Source organism: Ambystoma mexicanum, chromosome 8 (assembly GCF_040938575.1).
Source record: "Ambystoma mexicanum isolate Mex_15411 chromosome 8, UKY_AmexF1_1, whole genome shotgun sequence".
NCBI lineage: Eukaryota > Metazoa > Chordata > Amphibia > Caudata > Ambystomatidae > Ambystoma > Ambystoma mexicanum.
This window is the reverse complement of record NC_090929.1, coordinates 533474070-533492139: the sequence shown is the minus strand read 5'-3', so window position 1 is coordinate 533492139 and position 18070 is coordinate 533474070. Positions and strand designations below refer to the sequence as shown.

At 45.9% G+C, this 18070-nt stretch overlaps 1 protein-coding gene across 2 annotated transcripts in view; it reads left to right on the top strand.

The window, feature by feature from the left end:
• Positions 1-18070, top strand: part of MEGF6 (multiple EGF like domains 6) — a 1562146-nt gene that overhangs the window by 1344355 nt on the left and 199721 nt on the right. For both annotated transcript variants that reach the window (XM_069610227.1, XM_069610228.1), the window contains one exon: positions 5658-5780. In XM_069610227.1, coding sequence (XP_069466328.1) covers positions 5658-5780 — 123 coding nt within the window. The remainder of the gene's footprint in view (positions 1-5657; positions 5781-18070) is intronic.

The window sequence follows — 18070 nt, the reverse complement described above, 5'->3', positions numbered from 1 at the left end:
GAAGCCATGCTGCGCAGCTGGGGGCTTGGAGCCCAGGGCAGCAGTATTAGAAGAGGTTGGGAACCTAAGCTGCGCCTAGACGTGACAGAGAAGTTGGATGAAGAAGCTGAAGAAACTTGTGGCTCATGTGCAAGGCGCCTGGAGCAGAGGAGGGTCCTGATGGCCATTCCAGCGCTTGGAGGGGTTTGGAGCCTGTGACTGGGCTTATAAAGGGGCTTGGAGCCCATTTGCAGCAACATCATAATGAGTTGGAGCCCATAACAGTAGCGTCTTGTGGGGCTGGGAGCCTGTGCAAGTGGGTTTGCTACCTTCTGCTGGCATTGTGAATTCGTGGTTCAGCACCTGTGAGCTTTGACTGGACTTGAAGAGAGCTTGGAGTTTGTGATGTGCCTAGGAGGGGCATGGTGTCTCTTGCCGGATAGCAGAGGGGCAGTGTCTTTGCCTATGGTTTGGAGAACTGTGTGCTTATTGTTTTGGGAACTGCGTTATACAAGAATCCCCAGAGGTACTTTTGACTTTAAAAGATGCTGCCACGAGGAACAGTAAAAGAAGAAAATTGAGTTTTGCTTTTGATGATTTTGGTTTAAGCAGTCAATTTTAGTTGTTGACTTATATGTCATTGTCATGTGAGGCTTGTTGATTAATTGGTCCTTTCTGTGTGAATGAATTGGAGTAAATGGAGTGAAGGTAGAGTGCATGTAGTAGCCGCTGTGCTTTCAATCGGTATTTAGCAAAATGATGATTCTAGGTCATTGGCGTGTATAACAAATTGTTTTTCACACAGATGGTCTCAAAAGTGAAATACAGTGTTGATTGACCAGGATGGTAGAGATACCTGGCTCAAGTTGATATGACACGTGTTTGCTGCACTAATAATTTTCTTTTCCAGGATGGACATTTTAGTTGAGAGTGGAAAACACTGATGTTTTAAATTCAAATGCTATGACTTGACTAATATTTTAATTTTTCAGGTGGATCGGTTTATACATGCTAGAGTTTTAAGAGTTTTAAAGTAGTGTGTACAATGTTGTTATTAAGTGCAATGTTAGGAACATTATATGTGAAGATTAGGTAATGAGTATAACGTGAGTGATTCTAGTGATATGTGATACACTAGTGGTATGTATGTAGTTTAGTACTCCCGGAGTTAGGTTTTTGTGTGAAGAGAACTTTCAACACGGGCAAATGAGGGGTAGTGGGGTCACTGAGTTTGTGAAGTAGTTACCCGAGTATTAGATATACTCAGCCTGGTTGGAAGTGGTGTGTGTTTAGGCACACCTGGGTCTTGTGATTGCAGAGTGTAAGGGAGTTAAGTGTGTGTTCTATTGTGGGATGTTGGAGTTAGGATTGGTATGAGAGGTCTGGGTGCCTCTATGTGTGGAAAGTTTAGTTATGGTATTTCAGTAGTCGGAGGTGCCTCTTCTTCACTTAGCAGAAAGGGGAAGGGGCATTGTTTTAAAGTGTGTCCCACGGCTGTGAGGACGTTCATTGGTGTTGGGAAGTTGTTAGCAGAATGTCTTTGTTTGGTGAGATGATGCATGTGCATTAAACGTGTAGGTGTCTGTGTGTGTGGGTGTTTTATATAGCTGTCATGCTGAGTTAGCTGGTCGTGTTTTTGATATCTCTAAGGAGGGGAGATATGTAAGGATCTGTCTTCTCCTGCATCCTAGTGGCATCTGGAGTGAGTGTTATGAGTGACATTGGAATGTTACTGGATGGAATGTTTGTGTATGACTGGTGTTCTCTGGAGGGGAGTTGAAGATGTAAGCCTGAGAGAGAGGATGCCGGTGCTTGCCTATGTGAACTGGAATCTACTATCTGATTAATATGACTCTAGAAACTGGAAGTTATGCTTGGAAACATAATAAAGAAGTCACTCATCCATACCATGATGTCAGAGTCATTCTACCTGAACCCAGATTTCCACACCTACCTGTCCCCAGTAACCAATTTTCCTAGAGCCAAATGATTTAGTGCTGAGCCTGCAGAAAAGCGTTGATGCATGCTCTTGTGCCCAGGACTTGCGAAGTGCGTGTACTGTGCATGAAGTGGGGACGTGGTGTACCACTGGGGATTGATCTTGCATTTTTCAAGTCTAGTAAGTTGTCTCAAACAGAAGCATCCTCCATAAGTCATTGCTGCTCACAAAAAGCACAAATAAGCAAACCTTGGGAAAAATAAAAAAAAGATAGTTCAAGCAAGCCATCTACATAGAAGACCCATACACCCCAAACAAAACCACTTGCTTTTGTGGTCATGAACTTTTGAGCCCCAAGTCTTTGTGTGGTGGGTGCGTAAGAGAGTGGAAACGCCCGAGAAGGCGCCATCAAAATATTGATGCCTCGCACTGAGATGTGTTCATTTTTTTAAAACATTTCAGCCTGCATTTTTCTATATTTATTTTAGTTTAGTGTTATGGTCTTTACTCTGGTGAGAACCCTTATTTATTTATTTGTGCAGTTTTAAATGGGACGTGTAGGAATAAAGGTGGGCTAGCGAAATATGTAATGTTCTGATATGACCATCATACCCTGATACAGTAAACGTAAGCCTTCAGACTGTTACAGTACCTATATACATGCACGAATCAAAGAGTTATTTGGCTCTAATTAAAATTAGGTCATTGTTGGGGAGCTCATTATACCCAGTCATTCAACTATTGGGTCAATAGTCCAAATCAAACAGGCATTTGTAGAGACAGTAATGAAGTCTCATCAGTCCGTTTTTGCACCAGAAATTATATTTTATCAGAAGCTATTGTGCAAATAATCATGACCCATTTGTGTAATTGCATTTGTGCCCGTCAGATGTCTGCTGTGACAATATTGCACCAACGGAAAGTGTTCTCTGTCAGACAACGATCGTGCCAGTAAACTGGGGCCATCAGGCTGTTATATAAGTAATCCGATCCCATCTCAGTTACCGTCCTACAAAGTATCTATTATTAGTCAGCTAATTGACTGTTATAATGCCACAATTGGACCATTATTGAGGCAGGTAATCCTATTCTTGCTCCAGGAGCAAGGCAGTATCAGACGGTTATTGGACCAGTGATGAAGCCGTCATCAGTTATTGTGGCAATAGGCCTGCCGTCCTCGTACTTTTCTGTGCCACTAGTCATGCCACGATCTGATATTTGTGTGCCAGTAATTAGACATGATTGGCCAGCTATAGGGATTGTTATTATACCATCATCTGATAATTAGTTTGCCAGTACCCAGGCATAATGTGTGTGCTTGTTAAAATGCAAGCACAAACCACAAAATAAATTGTTGCTAAGGGGTGGAGTCAACAAGCGGCAGTATTAATAGCAGAATGCTGTGGCGCGGGCCAGTCTAACATACAAGTTCATCAGGCTTCAATGAATAGACCGGTCTTTCAGAGTTTCCTGAATGGGAGGGGGAGGTTGCCTGATGGATGTAGACAGGCATCGTTTCCCAAAGAGTTAGGGGTCCTACTTGCTGCAGCTCCAACCTTCATTGGCAGTTGATCAGCGGAGACTAGGTTCCTGGCTGGGTGGCACAGCTGGATCCTCCAGGCAACTTAAGCATACGTCATGAAGGCATCTGTAAGTCTGGCATAGCAGACACACTGCATTGACTATGAGCCAGTGGTGGTCCTCGGGGGTGGGGCAGTAGGGAAATGTTTTCGGAACTACAGCGATAAGTAGGAAGGTTGACTTAAAGGGTGTTGGCATGGCCTAGGCAAGCGGCGGTGGCAAACAATGCCAGCCTGTTCTCCTCAAGGATGAAGAGGGGGATTGTCCAAAGAGCCTTACGCTGGATGAAGCATCACTTGACCAATGGTCCAATTTGGGAATGCATGCTTACGCCAGAATCTCATATGGCATTTAGCTTTTAGACGTATGGTGATGCAGAGAAGGGGAAAGTGAGATGAGGAGAAGGTCAGGCTGGTTTGGGACCAGATAGGAGAATTACCGGTTTGTTAATGTTGACCCACACGCCTGGTTTTATGCATGCAGTCCTAGAGGGTGGACAAACCTCTTTACGGGTCCAGGACTTGTTTTTACTCACTATCGGTGGTCCAGGTCTTGTTTCTACTCACTATCGGTTTTCGGGTACATTTATTTATTCTTGCAAATGAATAGAATTGTATGTTTCAGCTCCAGAAAAAGTTTTCCTGTAGATATTAAACACGAGCAGTGCGAGAGGAGGACCATCAAGGATTCCGTAGGCGACCAGGGCACAAATAGAAACAAAACCCCCACATCTGCATTCTTGTTGGCAGTTAGTCGGAAAGTCTTGAAACCATTTCTAAGTCTGTACAGACATGCCGCCACATGCTCAAGATGATCTGGGGGTGGCAGAGTGGGTCCTATGGTATCAGGCGGCTAACAGATCAAGGAGTGTCAGCAGGGGCAGTATATCAGCTGAGGGAGAGTCGCGCCCCACACAATGACTTGTGCAAACTCGGTGCCATGTTTAGGCCTGGAAGACCATTAAGAGGTGTCCAGAAGTGAATTAATTTTAACTTGCAGTTGTAATGGTTTTGGGACACGTGGGCAAGGATTTTGGCAATCCAGCGTACGCTGTAAAAGTTTGTTAGAAGTTGTGGACCAAGAGATTACTTTTGTTCTGTCGCAAGGGAGTGATACCCTGGAGATCACCTGCGGCTGAGCTCTGATGCAGGGAGAGGTTGATAAAGTTTGTAAAATGGTCCACCAAGAAAGCCGCGCTGCCCACCACTGCGCGGGCTGCAGGGCACAGGTGATTTCATTCTTCTGCTGGTTTGAATCTTTTGTATTAGTGTCAGTAGCTGAAGGTAGGGGCAGAATATTGAATGCAAAAGGCAGGTCTGGGTGTAGGTTGTGGCGGTTGTGCCCCCGACTATGCCACCAGCAGACAGCTACTGAGCCTGGCATTGGGGATTTTCAGTTATTATCCTGCTAATCATGTTCCCGTCTGTAGGCACCTGTGCCAGTAACCATGTCACATGAGTATCAACAGCTGTCATTATTTTCCCAATTTTTAAGATAAATGCAGCATACTAACAATCTCCAGATGCATTTAAATGCATGATTAATTTCAGTGGACTATCACAAATAACAGCCCGCTGGGGCCCTTTGTACATCAGGGCTTCTCAGGAATTGCAACATTCCAGAAGTGGGAACACACAATGCCCCCATGCTGGTAAGTGAGCACGGGTCTTACTGCCGTGCCAACTCCCCCAGCTGGTCTGGTAAGAATGAAATAGCGCATCAGATTAGAGGGCAACATCTGAGGGCGCCGCGCAGCGAGCGATTGATCTGTCTCCAGGTCCCTGACAGGTAATAATGAGAGGGCTTGGATAGCAGTGTCTGTCATGGCCGCCAAGCTATCGTGCCCGCCATCACCGAGCCCTTGGTTGCGGCGGTGAGGTGGATCACACATGGGCAGAACTTAAATGCCAGCTCTGGTGCCCTCGACTTGAGACTCGGTAAGTGTGCAGTTCAAGGGCTGAACTAATTGAGCTGTGCAGCCGGGAGAAACCGTGGAAGACTTATGGAGCCATCGCGCTCAGGGGATGTCTAAGGTTATGTTGGCAAAGAGACGTCTTTGGCTCAGCGCTATGGGTTTCTGCAGCCAAAAAATCACTGATCTTTGTGTTTCGGCTTTTATTTAAAAGAATGTTTCTTCTTTTTTTTATTTCTTCCCCAGACATAAATGAATGCGTGATTGGCTTGGCCGCTTGTACGCACAGCTGTCTCAACACCAGAGGCTCCTTCCAGTGCGCCTGTCACCCTGGCTATGAATTAGGGTCGGACGGGAAGCAGTGCTACAGTGAGTATGGCGTCTCGGCGGGCGAGGGGCATCAGGGAGGTGTGTGTGTGGGGGAGGAGGGATCCTGCAGGCTGGTTGGTTGAGGGAAATATGGAATTGTGCAACAGGCTTCTGTCTCTTGAAGGCGGGTAGGGCTGGGGAATGCCCGTGCCACCTCAGGTATATGACTCGGACCCTATCGTAATGGCCTGGCATGAAATCTTTTGATTTTCCATGTAGCAAGCCAGTCCCTAGGTAGTGGAACTGTGCTTAGTGGGGGATAACCCCTACTGCCGCCCCCAAACACAGGAATACATTATTCACATTGTTTCCACACATAATTAGGCAGACACCTTTCTGATTGGAAAACATATGGTCATTTTTATTGGAAAAACACATGGTCACTTTCTTGGAGTCATCCTAACGGGCGGTCCTAGTCCTGCTCAGGCCACAATTATGCCTGCCCTAAAATAATCCTTTTTCCGGGTGGCTCTGCCAATCCCGTGTTACGTAAGTCTACTTTTGAAAACTGGTGAACCTCCTCACTTCGGTGTTTGCTCTTGCGAGAACGGCCCGCCCTGGTATCCGACTGTCAGTTCAGTCACTCCCATATTGTTTCATTGGAGCGAACAAGGCCACTGCATCAGTTGTTGAGGAATCCCAACCATCCCTAGTTGTATCAGTGCCCGTCTCACCCCATCCTGGCTCATGCAGCCAGCAGTTATAGCTCGTGGCAAGACCGCAGTGTGCCTCCTTCTCTAGGACTGCCCGTGGTAACTCCACCTGTGACAGAAAAACAATTATTAGAAACTGCCAGAAAACACCTAGAAACCAAGAGAACTTGTTATCAATACACGCCACAACCCTTTTCTTTACCCCCTTCATGCCGTCTAACTCTGTGAGGGAGGGTGGCTGCTGGTGCCCGGGCTGGAAAGAGGATTAGCCCTCTCAGCCTGGGCCCTTTATGTGCCCCACAGGCCAAGCTGTTTCCGGCCAAGCCCCTGGGGGCATGCCCCTTCCGCCCCCTCAGGCGAGGGGAGGTGAGCCTGACGCTAAGGGGCCAGAGGGACAGCCCGCTATGCCAGCTGCCACTCTAGTGCCCCCTGAGTGGGCTGGGGAACCTGCTTAGTGGGGGATAACCCCTACTGCCGCCCCCAAACACAGGAATACATTATCCACATTGTTTCCACACATAATTAGGCAGACACCTTTCTGATTGGAAAACATATGGTCATTTTTATTGGAAAAACACACGGTCACTTTCTTGGAGTCATCCTAACGGGCGGTCCTAGCTCTGCTCAAGCCGCAATTATGCTTGGCCTAAAAAAATCCCTTTTCTGTGTAGCTCTGCCAATCCCGTGTGACATAAGTCCACTTTTTTAAAACCGATAAGCCTCCACACTTCGGTTTCCGCTCTTGTGAGAACGGACCACCCTGTTATCCGACTGCCAGTTCAGTCATTTCCATTTCAGTTCATTTTTTAAAATGGTGAGCGTCCTCGCTTCAGTTTCTGCTCTTGTGAGAATGGGCCGCCCTGGTATCCGACTGATGGTTCAGTCGTTGCCATATTGTTTCAATGGACCGAACAAGGCCACTGCATCAGTTGTTGAGGAATCCCAACTGTCCCTAGTGGTATCAGAGCCCACCTCACCCCATACTGGATGATGCAATCAGCAGTTATAGCTTGCGGCAAGACTGCAGCGTGCTTCCTTCTCTAGGACCGCCCTTGTAAACTCACCACACTTTGGGTCTGACCCCCCCGTGATCTCCAATGCCCCCACTGTGTAGCAACCTGTCACCCTACTCCCTTAGGTACTATTCACCTTCTTGCCTTTACAGTGCTCCAAACATACCCCTCAGAAACCCCTAGTTGTTGTTGTCATACTGGTGTAATCCCATCCTTAGCAAGATCTAATGGGTCTTCATCACCCAATCTCCTGTTCCGGAAGCAAACCAATTATCCAAGCGCATCAACCTCTCCATATCACCGCTGTGGACACCTGTTACTCCCGTTTTACCACTTACTGGGTGGCTGGGTGGCCCATTGATATTTTTGGGAAGTAACTCTCACTCCCTTTGTTGAGCATAGCTCCGGACCCTCATTCCCTTCGATGAGTGGTCCACCTGTACTTAAATATCCTCCCATACTTACGTCCGGGTGACCTACGGCTTTCCAGGGGCACCCCGGGTGGCCGTTTGTCTAACCACTCATCCGCGCATATGGCGGGTCACCGCCAGCCATTTACCTTTAGGAACCACTTCACAGAACGTCATGCGTCTCTGCTGCTACTGGAGCTGTTCCTGGCACTCTTGCATGCTTGCGGCGGTCCCAGAGCATTAGATCCAAGCACACCTCAACTGCTCCCCTTTCTCAATGACCCTACTGATCGTCTGTCTGCGAGGTCCCCTCAGACTCTGTGTGTCTTACTTCACATGCACAAGCCCACCTTACCAGTGCTGCTCATACCAACCACTCTGAGCTATTGCCACACTGAATCATTTTCCCAGTGACCCTCTCCCCATCCTTTGATCCTGCGACAGAAATTCCAAAATTAGTAGTTTAGACAGTTCATGACCCAACAAAATTGCAATGACAAAATCCCACCTTCACTGCTCCCTTGTCTCAGGACCCTACGGATAGACCTACCGGGAGTTCTCCTTGCAATCTGCATGTGTTACCAGGAACTTTGTCCGGCATATATTCCCTACGCCCCCTTAAGTACTGTATCAATCTATTCTAATCCCTATGTACAGATAGTCCCAAATGCACAGAATTCAAATCTAATGTGCATCCATTCATCAGTGGGTGTCCTGGTAGCTGTTCTTTTGAAGCTGCTAACTCGCACCCCGCTCCACGCAATTTTGATGCAGGCCGTCTGGTGCTCAGGCGCAGTAATGCATCAGTAAATGCTTCTCCATTGTCACTTATTTCCTTTATATCACCCTAGTCCATATTCACATATAATTATCAAAATCTAACTTCCACATAAGTCGCCAATCTCTCACTTTGTCCACCATTCACAACCCCCCCTTTAACTATTGTACAGATCTCTGCATATTGTGAACTGCAATTACTGCTTTCTGCACCCCTTCCAACCGTGCTGCTGTCGCTTGCGTCCCTCACATAAAATGTGCACCAATATCAGTGTGTCATTCCTTAATTCTAGTCTGATTTCACCTACAAGCCCTCCAGTGACCAGGAGAGACCACTGGGGAACTTTGGGCTAGTACGTAGTGTTCTGTAAATCCAACTTCCACTTAAGATTCAAACCTATCAATGTGTCCACCATTTATTGCCATTCAACTTTTAAATGTTGTATAGCTCTGTCTGAATGTTATGTTTGACCCCAGTTGGTGTGGGGAGCCAAAAGTGACTCATGATCACTGTTGTTATGAAGTGAACCAGGATCTTGTAGTTGCCCAGCAAGAGCTAACAACTCCCATTTCCCTTCAATTCTGAAACCTGCCTGCTCATGTTTGCAGTTACTTTAGGGTAAATCCACATGTCATGGTCGCAACCTGGGCAACAGTGAGGCCGGTAGCTTTCAACAGCTGTGTGTGAAGGAGAATTCTCATCAAAGGCTAATTTTCCTTACGTATACAGTCCCCCAGCAGCTTTGCTGGATTTGAGGGGTTTATTTATTTCTCCTGCTAAGGGTGAGATCCTTTTTTACCACTCTTAGACAGATTGCTAGTGTGTGTTTTAGACTATCTTGTGTGCTTATGGTCTATGGGGTTTTTCTCACTCTCATAGGAATCATCTGTTTAACATGTGTGGTACACAGCACCCTCCGTGCCGTACCACAGGGGTGTCGTAGCGACCCCCAAACATAGACTCCATACCCTGGGACTGACTACTGTCTCCCAGGGCATGTAAAGTCCCCATTGACTTTACTAGTCAATAATTATGAACTAAACCAGTACAACCCATCTTAAATTGAAGTACTTGAAAGGGCTAATAGTTTTTCCCTATTGTTAATTTTCGAGGGGGTACCGTACAGTCCCCCTCTCAAAAGTTCTGGCTGGTGGCAGTGGTTACTACCATAAATATTCGAGCGCAAGTATTTTCCTATGGGATTTTCCCATTGTTTGAGGCTACCACTTTTACTGACAGCCTCTTACATACCTCAGGTTTATTTTAATATTACCTTTAATACAGTGTTTTTTTTTTTTGCCAGAACTTTAATAATATTTCTTTCTCGTGTCTTTCTCTGAAATCCTAACCTGCGTCGGGGATCCTTTGTATGTCCTTTTGGCGGGCTTCTGCCCAGAAGCCCTCCTCTCGGCGCCACTGAGTCTGGGGTAGACAGGATGTGTGGGAGGGGGAATAGGGACCGTGGACAGGGTTGCCTAAGCAACCCAAGTTGCACTCTACCCTGATAGGCTGGGGGGTTCTCCTCCAGGAGAGCCACCCCACTGTGTGAGTGACAGCTAGGCTGTATGAATGGGGGTCTTGCTGCATAAAAGCAGGGTCCTGAGGCCTGGAGGACAAGACGTCGCCACTGGAACTAAGAAACCGAAGAGGAGAGAAGCTGAAGACATCTGCAACGACTGAACCACTGGTGAAGCCCTGCTGCAGATCCTCACCACTATTCTCCAAAGACTTGAGAAGAACTTCCTCTGCAAGAGTCTTCTTCCCTTGAGCTGGTGGGGCCAACCAGTTCGCCAATCGCCTTCCAGGACCTGCCTTGGTCAAATCCCCAGTGCCTTGCACTCCGAGATCGGCTATCCAGGCACCCATCCACCACGACCGCGATTTAAAGGAGCATACCTTTTATTCGTTTTGGCAGCACAGCGGCCAGCTTCATCCCTGGGCAGTGCAGTAACTCGAACCTTCCTCCACGACGAGAGCCTCTCTTCCTCTGCTGGATCTCCCGAACTGTAGGAACTGCCAGGAACTACTGCCATCGCAGGAGCCTCTTCCACTTTCAAGGTACATTGTTCCGCCAGGCCTCCCGTTTCGTTGGGTGTTGCTAAAGATGTTTTAAATCCTTTACTTACCTACTGGGTTGGCCGCCCCTATCATCTAACATTGTCTTTCACCTTCTGCAACCGCCTTTCCAAATGGTTAAACAAAGATTTGACTGCAGCTACTAGAACAGTTTGATCCTGGGCACATTGCCTTGTACCACTGACTCCGGCACAGGCCTATTGACTCTGGCTAAATCTGTTACAACTGCCTTCTCTAGATTGCTTCTCACCTAGAAATGTGTTGGTGCAACTAACTCTGATAACCACCTTTTCGTTCCCTCTTTGTAAACTTGTGAAGTGCCATTTTGCTCGGTTTTCACCTCAGTATTGCATATGCTACAGTACTGTCTTGCCTAACTTGTTCACAATCTACTTGGGAAGTGTTGCTGGTGTGTTCTAGAGTCTAAACCTGTATAACTTGTCTTTTCCCTCCCTTTTTGAGAAATTGATAGAGTGCCATTTCTGCTTGGTTTTCACTGTGCCGTTTTGCTCAGTTTTCACTCTTGCTCAAACTTGTCTACAATTTAAATAGGGAGTTGTGTATACTTTTCTTGACTGATTTAACTTGCTTTAATAATAGTGACTTGTGTGTGAACATCAGAGTGTATGAATTAAATATATATATTCTTTTTGATACAAAGCTTTGGTCAGTGTTTCCTTGTTCCATAGTACTGTACTCCTAATGTGACTGCTTAACCACAGCTACCAACTAAATCTTTGTGGTGCAGACTGATACCAAAGGGGATTTTCTTGCATACCCCTGTAGTCTTAACCTTCTGTAGCGCTCCCTAAGGGAACTGCACAGGATTCTGCCTAACACTGTGCAATGTACACACAATTGCGCTCTCTTTCCACACATTCCCTGTTAAAAATATTCCCTTCTCACTTTCAAGGCCTATCCCGATTTTTCCGAAATTGGATTGCATACCCACAGCAGCAGCGTGCGAACTCGTAAATCCTTATTAATACACTGGATGTAGAAGAAAGGCATCCATCCATTGAACTTGGGCTATAGGACATGATACACACTTAAACGGCTTACAGTGAAATTATGAATAACATAACATATATACTAAATTACACTCTCAAATTACTCCACCTGTTTACCAAACCAAATGTATTCATGTTACTTGTGCCAGTGGCCCGAAACCTTAAACTAACAGGCACCTTACCCGCCGCAGAAAACGCATCAGCGCCACTCTGAGTGCTGACAACCTGCTCATCGTCCCGCGGCTTCAGTTTGAAAGCAGACAAAATCTGAAACACACGATGGAGCGATTTCCTGAGAAACCCTGAAACCTTGTCACCAGGCACATGCTATGAACACTACGGGCCTGATTCATGGATTCAGTCAAAATGACCGGATCCCAATGACCTACACCATCAAATTACCTAAAATAGATACTACTTAATATCCTACTGACTAAATGTTCGTAGGACATTTTGTAGTATCTATTTGGTGGTGTAGGTCATTTTTTTATTTTTTGGGTCAGAACAGCTGCGGGGTATACCCCACAACACCTAGCTTACTATACCCTACTTTACAGTACAGTGAACGAGGGATGCGGAGGACACCCCTGCAGCTGACCCAACCAAATAAATAAATAAATACATAAATAAAGAAAAGGACCCTGCAGTACCAGTTCCCGATCACGGAACTGGCGTTGCAGGGACCAGCGAGACAGAAGGAAAGGTAAGTAGGGGGATAGGGGGTAAGGAGGATGTGGGAGAGGGTTATGGTGGGGGTGGGGGTGTCAGGGGCTTAGGGTTTTTAAGGTTTGGGGTTGTTTTATCTTGATGACCAAATGTGAAATGTACAAACAATTTTGTATTACGTACATTTCTCATGCGGTCATTTCCATCTCGAGCTTTTCAGTTGCGGTAAAACAACCCCAAATCCGATTAATGGAATATTTGCCTGGTTCAAAGTGAATTTGCACTGCTGAAAAGTGACTTTGCACTGCCGACACAAACCCTGAGTACACAATGACTTTGCTCGGACTTCGCACAGCAAAAATACACTTTGCATTTAAAATGGTGATGGCGGGGGTGGAAGGCGTTGCCTCTACCACAAATACTACTGCAGCGATTTGCGTGAGAAACAAATGAGCGCCGTAACAAAGAATGAAACCTCTCCCCAAATAAACCTCCCCCATTCCAGCTCACAATTGGCAGCCATCCATTGTGCACAACTTTGGGACAAAAGTGCTGCCACTACCATGTGTGCGGGATACAAATTTGCGCCATAACAAAGAAGCAACGGTTACCATCCAAACATCCCTTCCACCATACACCAACAAACCCGTGTGAGTAATCCTTGATGCGCCCATGGCACGGCATCTTATTCTTGCAACAGTTTCCATCTACATCATTTGTCCCCCGAAAAACCTCTATCTCAACTAACTTTTTTCCCCAAGTCCCTCAAAACCCCTTTATCACTGCAACAAGGAGGAAGTGCTTAGACAGCTCATATAAATGACTATTGGTCTCCTTACCCGATTTTCAAGGACTGATTATCAGGGGAGTGCATTACATGATTAAAGGGCAGCAACTAGCGTTATTGACCATTTCTAAGGTCATTGATGCTAATAGCACATGGACGTTCCTGTCTTCTCATTCCCTCTCACCCTTCTGCTCCTCTAAAAAGTCACTTGTCTCACATGATAGAGGTTCAGCTGAGCCCCTACACTGATAGTTACTGACTGCCTTCCAAGCAGTCTGATTGGCTGACACACTTCTTACATGCCATTGGTTTTGCCAAAAAGTGCTGCAACCGAAAGAAAATGATGGCTCTAACCACAGTCTTCATAAACCATGCAAGGATATTCCCGTCCCTGGTAGTGGCAGAGAACACAGTTTTGTCAACCCTTGGGGCCTATTGAGGTTATCGGAAGATGGTGCAGTTTCATGACAGGTAGGTTTATTTTTTGCCTGGGGCAAAATTAGACGATTGCCAGACAGACGATGTCCTATTGGCATGACTCAAAAAGTCGCCTTAAGGCCGGCCTGCCAATTCCCTCAGTTAGTTTGGGTGCCACAGGTCTGGATGCTATGCAAAGTGGAGCCTCACTCGCCATTGAGAAAAATAGAAACCATCTCAGCAGGGTTACATGAATATTTACAGACGGCCATGTTTATTACACCATGTTATGAGGCCCGGAGCACAGGAAGCCTGGAAAACTGGTGTTGAACTCTAGGGCTGCCTTGAGCAGAGGAGAGGCTTTCAAAATCCAAACATGTATACACCGGAGGAATGGCGCGATGGGGAGAAGCAATAGTCATTCCAATTCTTAACTGGAATAAACACAAATTTGGAATATTTCAACAGAAGAGTTCCCTTAAAAGAAGAGATTGTGCTTTGAGCCTGGTGGGAGGCGGTTGTGGTTAGTGTAGTCCCAGGAGGAATATTAGAAAATATTATCCTGGGAAAGTGGTAGAGAATGCATTAAAAAGCCGCCCAGCAGGAAAGGGGGATGTTAAAAAGAGTACTGAAATTAATAACAGGCGGTATATGGTAATAATGTCCCCACATGTATGGTCATCATACATAATGTCACCGGGAAAAGGTCGTGGTGACATTATATATGGTGACCATATATAGGGGTGAAGGGGAGCAGGAGTTGTGTGGGTGTCGCCCGCTCCCCTTGAAAAAGAAACAAGGTTTTGGGAGTTTCAGGCGGGGCGGGGGAGGGGGGTCACCGGCATGTTCAATGTAATAATGTAACTGCAAAAAAACAGCAATTTTTTGGTGACTTTTTTGTCAGGCGACATTTTTTCAGGGACATTATTACATTGAACCTAACATCGCTGGGGGCTGCGGGGGTAGGGTAAAGTTGGAGACCACAAAGGATCGGACGTAATGATGGGAAACAGACATTTAGAGAGAAAGACATGTTTCCATGATGGAGCATTCTTGCATAGTTCTCAGCCTGTCAAAGTTGTAATGAGGGTCCTCCTTCTTCACGGCTCCCCTTGCTCAGCCTTTTGCCACACCTTGCTCAGGAGAAGCCTTGGCTTGCATCTTGATGACAACTTTGCCCAAACCTCCCAAGTCAATTACTTCATCACTTGCTTTCTTTAGCTGCAGAACCTAAAGAAAGTTCCATGCTACCTCTGTTGACATTTCTTCTTCAAATTCCATACAAGCCCGGGGCTTCCCCAGCCTTCCTTATCAAACATTCTTCCATAGGCCAACACGAATTCACAGGTTAACTTTTTCTTTAACATTAAAACAACAAAACAGTAACAACAAATACAAATATTTTATTTCAAACAGATATGTAAGCACAGGAAGACTTTTGAACATGTCAGAATCAGAAACAAGAGCAGTAAACATACAGCAAAGAAATTCACTGTTTTTTGTTGCCGGGGCTCTTTGGCCTGGACTTCCACCCATATTTCACCAAACAGAGTTGCCTGCCCAGAGATATGTCCTTGGATCCCTTCACAGATCCCATATTGCCCTACCCAAGCCTGGCTTAAACTAGGTCTTCCCTGCTTAGAAGCAAAGCTGGCAGAATACTAAAAAGCGAGGTGCAGTCTCTAGAGATGTCATACCACAAGAACAATCTGGTGGGTGTCCTACTACTGTCTTAAGGGAAGGATGCCAAGCCTACGGTTTAAAGTGGTAGAGTGCTGGTCAGCAAGTCCAGGTACATCTCTGGTCCTCCAAGAGCATTGCGGCTGGGTAGGGGCTCTCCATGGAAGTTGTAAGCCTGCTGGGTCACCTTCTAATTAAGCCCTGTTTTAATTGTGGGCACTGAGCTCTTTTTGGGAAGTAGCGGCCAATTCTGCATATTTGGCCAGTTCAGCATAAACAGTAGATTAAAACAAACCATCTAATGTTTACGGCTCCCTCTAGGGGCAAAATGTCTGTCAAACGTTTCTATTACTTTTCTGCAAGGGGCCGCGCCCACAGCCTAAAGCAGTAAGGTAAGTGTCCAGAGCTGGGATGTTGGGCGATGCTCTCGGTGCTCTGATGAGATCTGTTGGGGCAGTCCACAGGATGAACCTGTTTTCCTGGGCCTCCAGAGCAGTCAGCTAAACTACTTCACACAACTCGGTCAAGTAAAGAACTGACGGAAGGGAAATGAGGTACCTCCAGCCCCTACACACTAATTATTAAAATGTGGAGTTGGTCTACTGAAGTGGGTCAGATTGCCCGTAAGAAAGTTCAGTCGGTTGACCTCTCGCTTCTGCGATCTGGGTGTGATCTGCAAGTCGCATGCTTAAATCCTGCAAAGGACAACTCAGAATGTCATCCTTCTGAGGCTGATAAATTAGGACCAACGTTTGTAGGGAGATATTGGCCCTCTTTAGCACCATGATTGGTGCCGGTGTTGTAACGAGTCCGCCATGGTGAAATGGGGAAATACCGCCCCATTCCAAGGTTGGCAGGGCGGTATTTCCCCATTTCACCATGGCCCTTTTTGCCCCATAGGGCTCAATGGGAATGGAGAAGGCGGCAATTACGGTACCGCAAATTGCGGTACCGTAATTGCCTGCGAGGTCCCTTTGCGGGTTCCTACTTTAACGGCTGCTCCAGACCAGCCGTTAAGTTCGGGTCCCGCAAAGGGACCTCGTAGTAAGGCGCTAAGTGGTTAACGGCAACGCAGCCTTTTACAGCGCCATTAACCACTTAGCGCCAGGGTCGTAATGAGGCCCATTGTATGTAAATATGTTCTCTGTAAAGTGCTTTGTTGAAAGCGCTATATAAATACCACATCATTATCATAAGTGGTTTTTTATTATGTGCTTAATACCGGAGACCAGTCTCTAAGTGCAGGCTGGGGATCCGAACCTGTGTTGCTCTCTGTTGTCTTGCTTCTAAGACAAACACGTTGCCCCTGAGCTATCCTTCTTGCCTTCCACAGCTCACTGATTATTCGCAGAACCTTTACAAATTTGGTTTCTCCAAGTGCAGGTTTGGGGGTAACGGATTATCAGATAGGAACAATATATGTATTAGTCTTTCAGAATAACTTTCATCCAGGCTACAAGGAGCCCAGAACTCCTATGCAAGTAGTATGCTTCAAAGGAGAACGTGATTACATCTGATCAGGACTCTGAGCATTGCACTCGCTACCAGTCAAATCCAGATTAGAATTTAAGGTACTCACCATGCTGGTTGCAGGTAGAAACAACTATTTTTTTCTAACCCATTTTGTTACTGCACATTTTTACCGCAAATGGGTAAATGGTGGGTAGAGGTTAGGTATAAGGAAAAGGGGTGCAGGGGTAGCTAAGGGACGATGGAGGGAGCTCCTTCTGAATTTTGCAGTCGAAAAGCTGTAAAAGAAATGTAGTGTTGTTTTTACCCGTTTGCAGAAAAACGCGTTGCTATAACAAAGACCTGAATTTAAGGCAATCTTCTTGTTACATAGGGCCTTATATAAGACTGGCTCTTCATGGCTAATTGTCAAAATCAGCAGCTATGCCACCCATCACACCGTGCGTTTATCATTCACACACTGGCAACTGTCCCAACATTCAGCTGCAATAGACAGGGTGGCTGAACATTTTCTGGGTAGGTCCCCAAACTGTGGACCGCTCTTCTGGAATCTGTCAGGAACATGTCAAAACCTACGGAATTTAAGAAAAAGTGAAACACCTATTGATTTCCCACTCTAATTTTGTAGAACTCTGTTGGTACTCTTCCATCCATCCTCCCCTTCGTGGTTGCTGTCCTAGCGCAGGAGGCCACTTCATTGGCGAATGGATGAATTTCAAAAGATATCATTAACATAACATAACATAACATATAAGATATAACATTTAGCATAATGCAACTATTCGTATATATGCAAGTCCCTCCATTTTTGTTTTGGGCACTGGTGATCTGTAAGGCTTTTTCCTGACAGAAAACAGAGAGTGGCCTTCATGTCCCCAGGGTACAACGTTGTTACATCGAGAGTTTTTTTTATAGGGTTTTTTAATCTAATTTCTTCCTCTGAAAAAACTCCTAGAAAAATATAAGCAGGGTGGTGGAAATAGATAAAAAAAACAAGAGGGATGCGGGAGCTGGGGGAAACCTCCCCAGAAAGGTATACAAAAATCAATTCGTTTTTTTGTTAAAACTATTTAGGAAAAGAACCCATTGAAAAAAAAGACTGCCAATGCAAAAACATAGAACCATCCCCAGTGCTCAGAGACCATTTGGGGCCTGATTTACAAAGCGTTTTTCCATGGAATTGCACCATTGTAAAAAGCTTTTGTGAATCAGGCCAATGGTGTGCTGTTGATGCTCTATATATAATCCAGCTAATCAATGAATCATCCAGTCAATCACAATGGCTTCTCTTCTGCTCTTTATCCGACACTCGCTCTTTAACTCAAAAGGA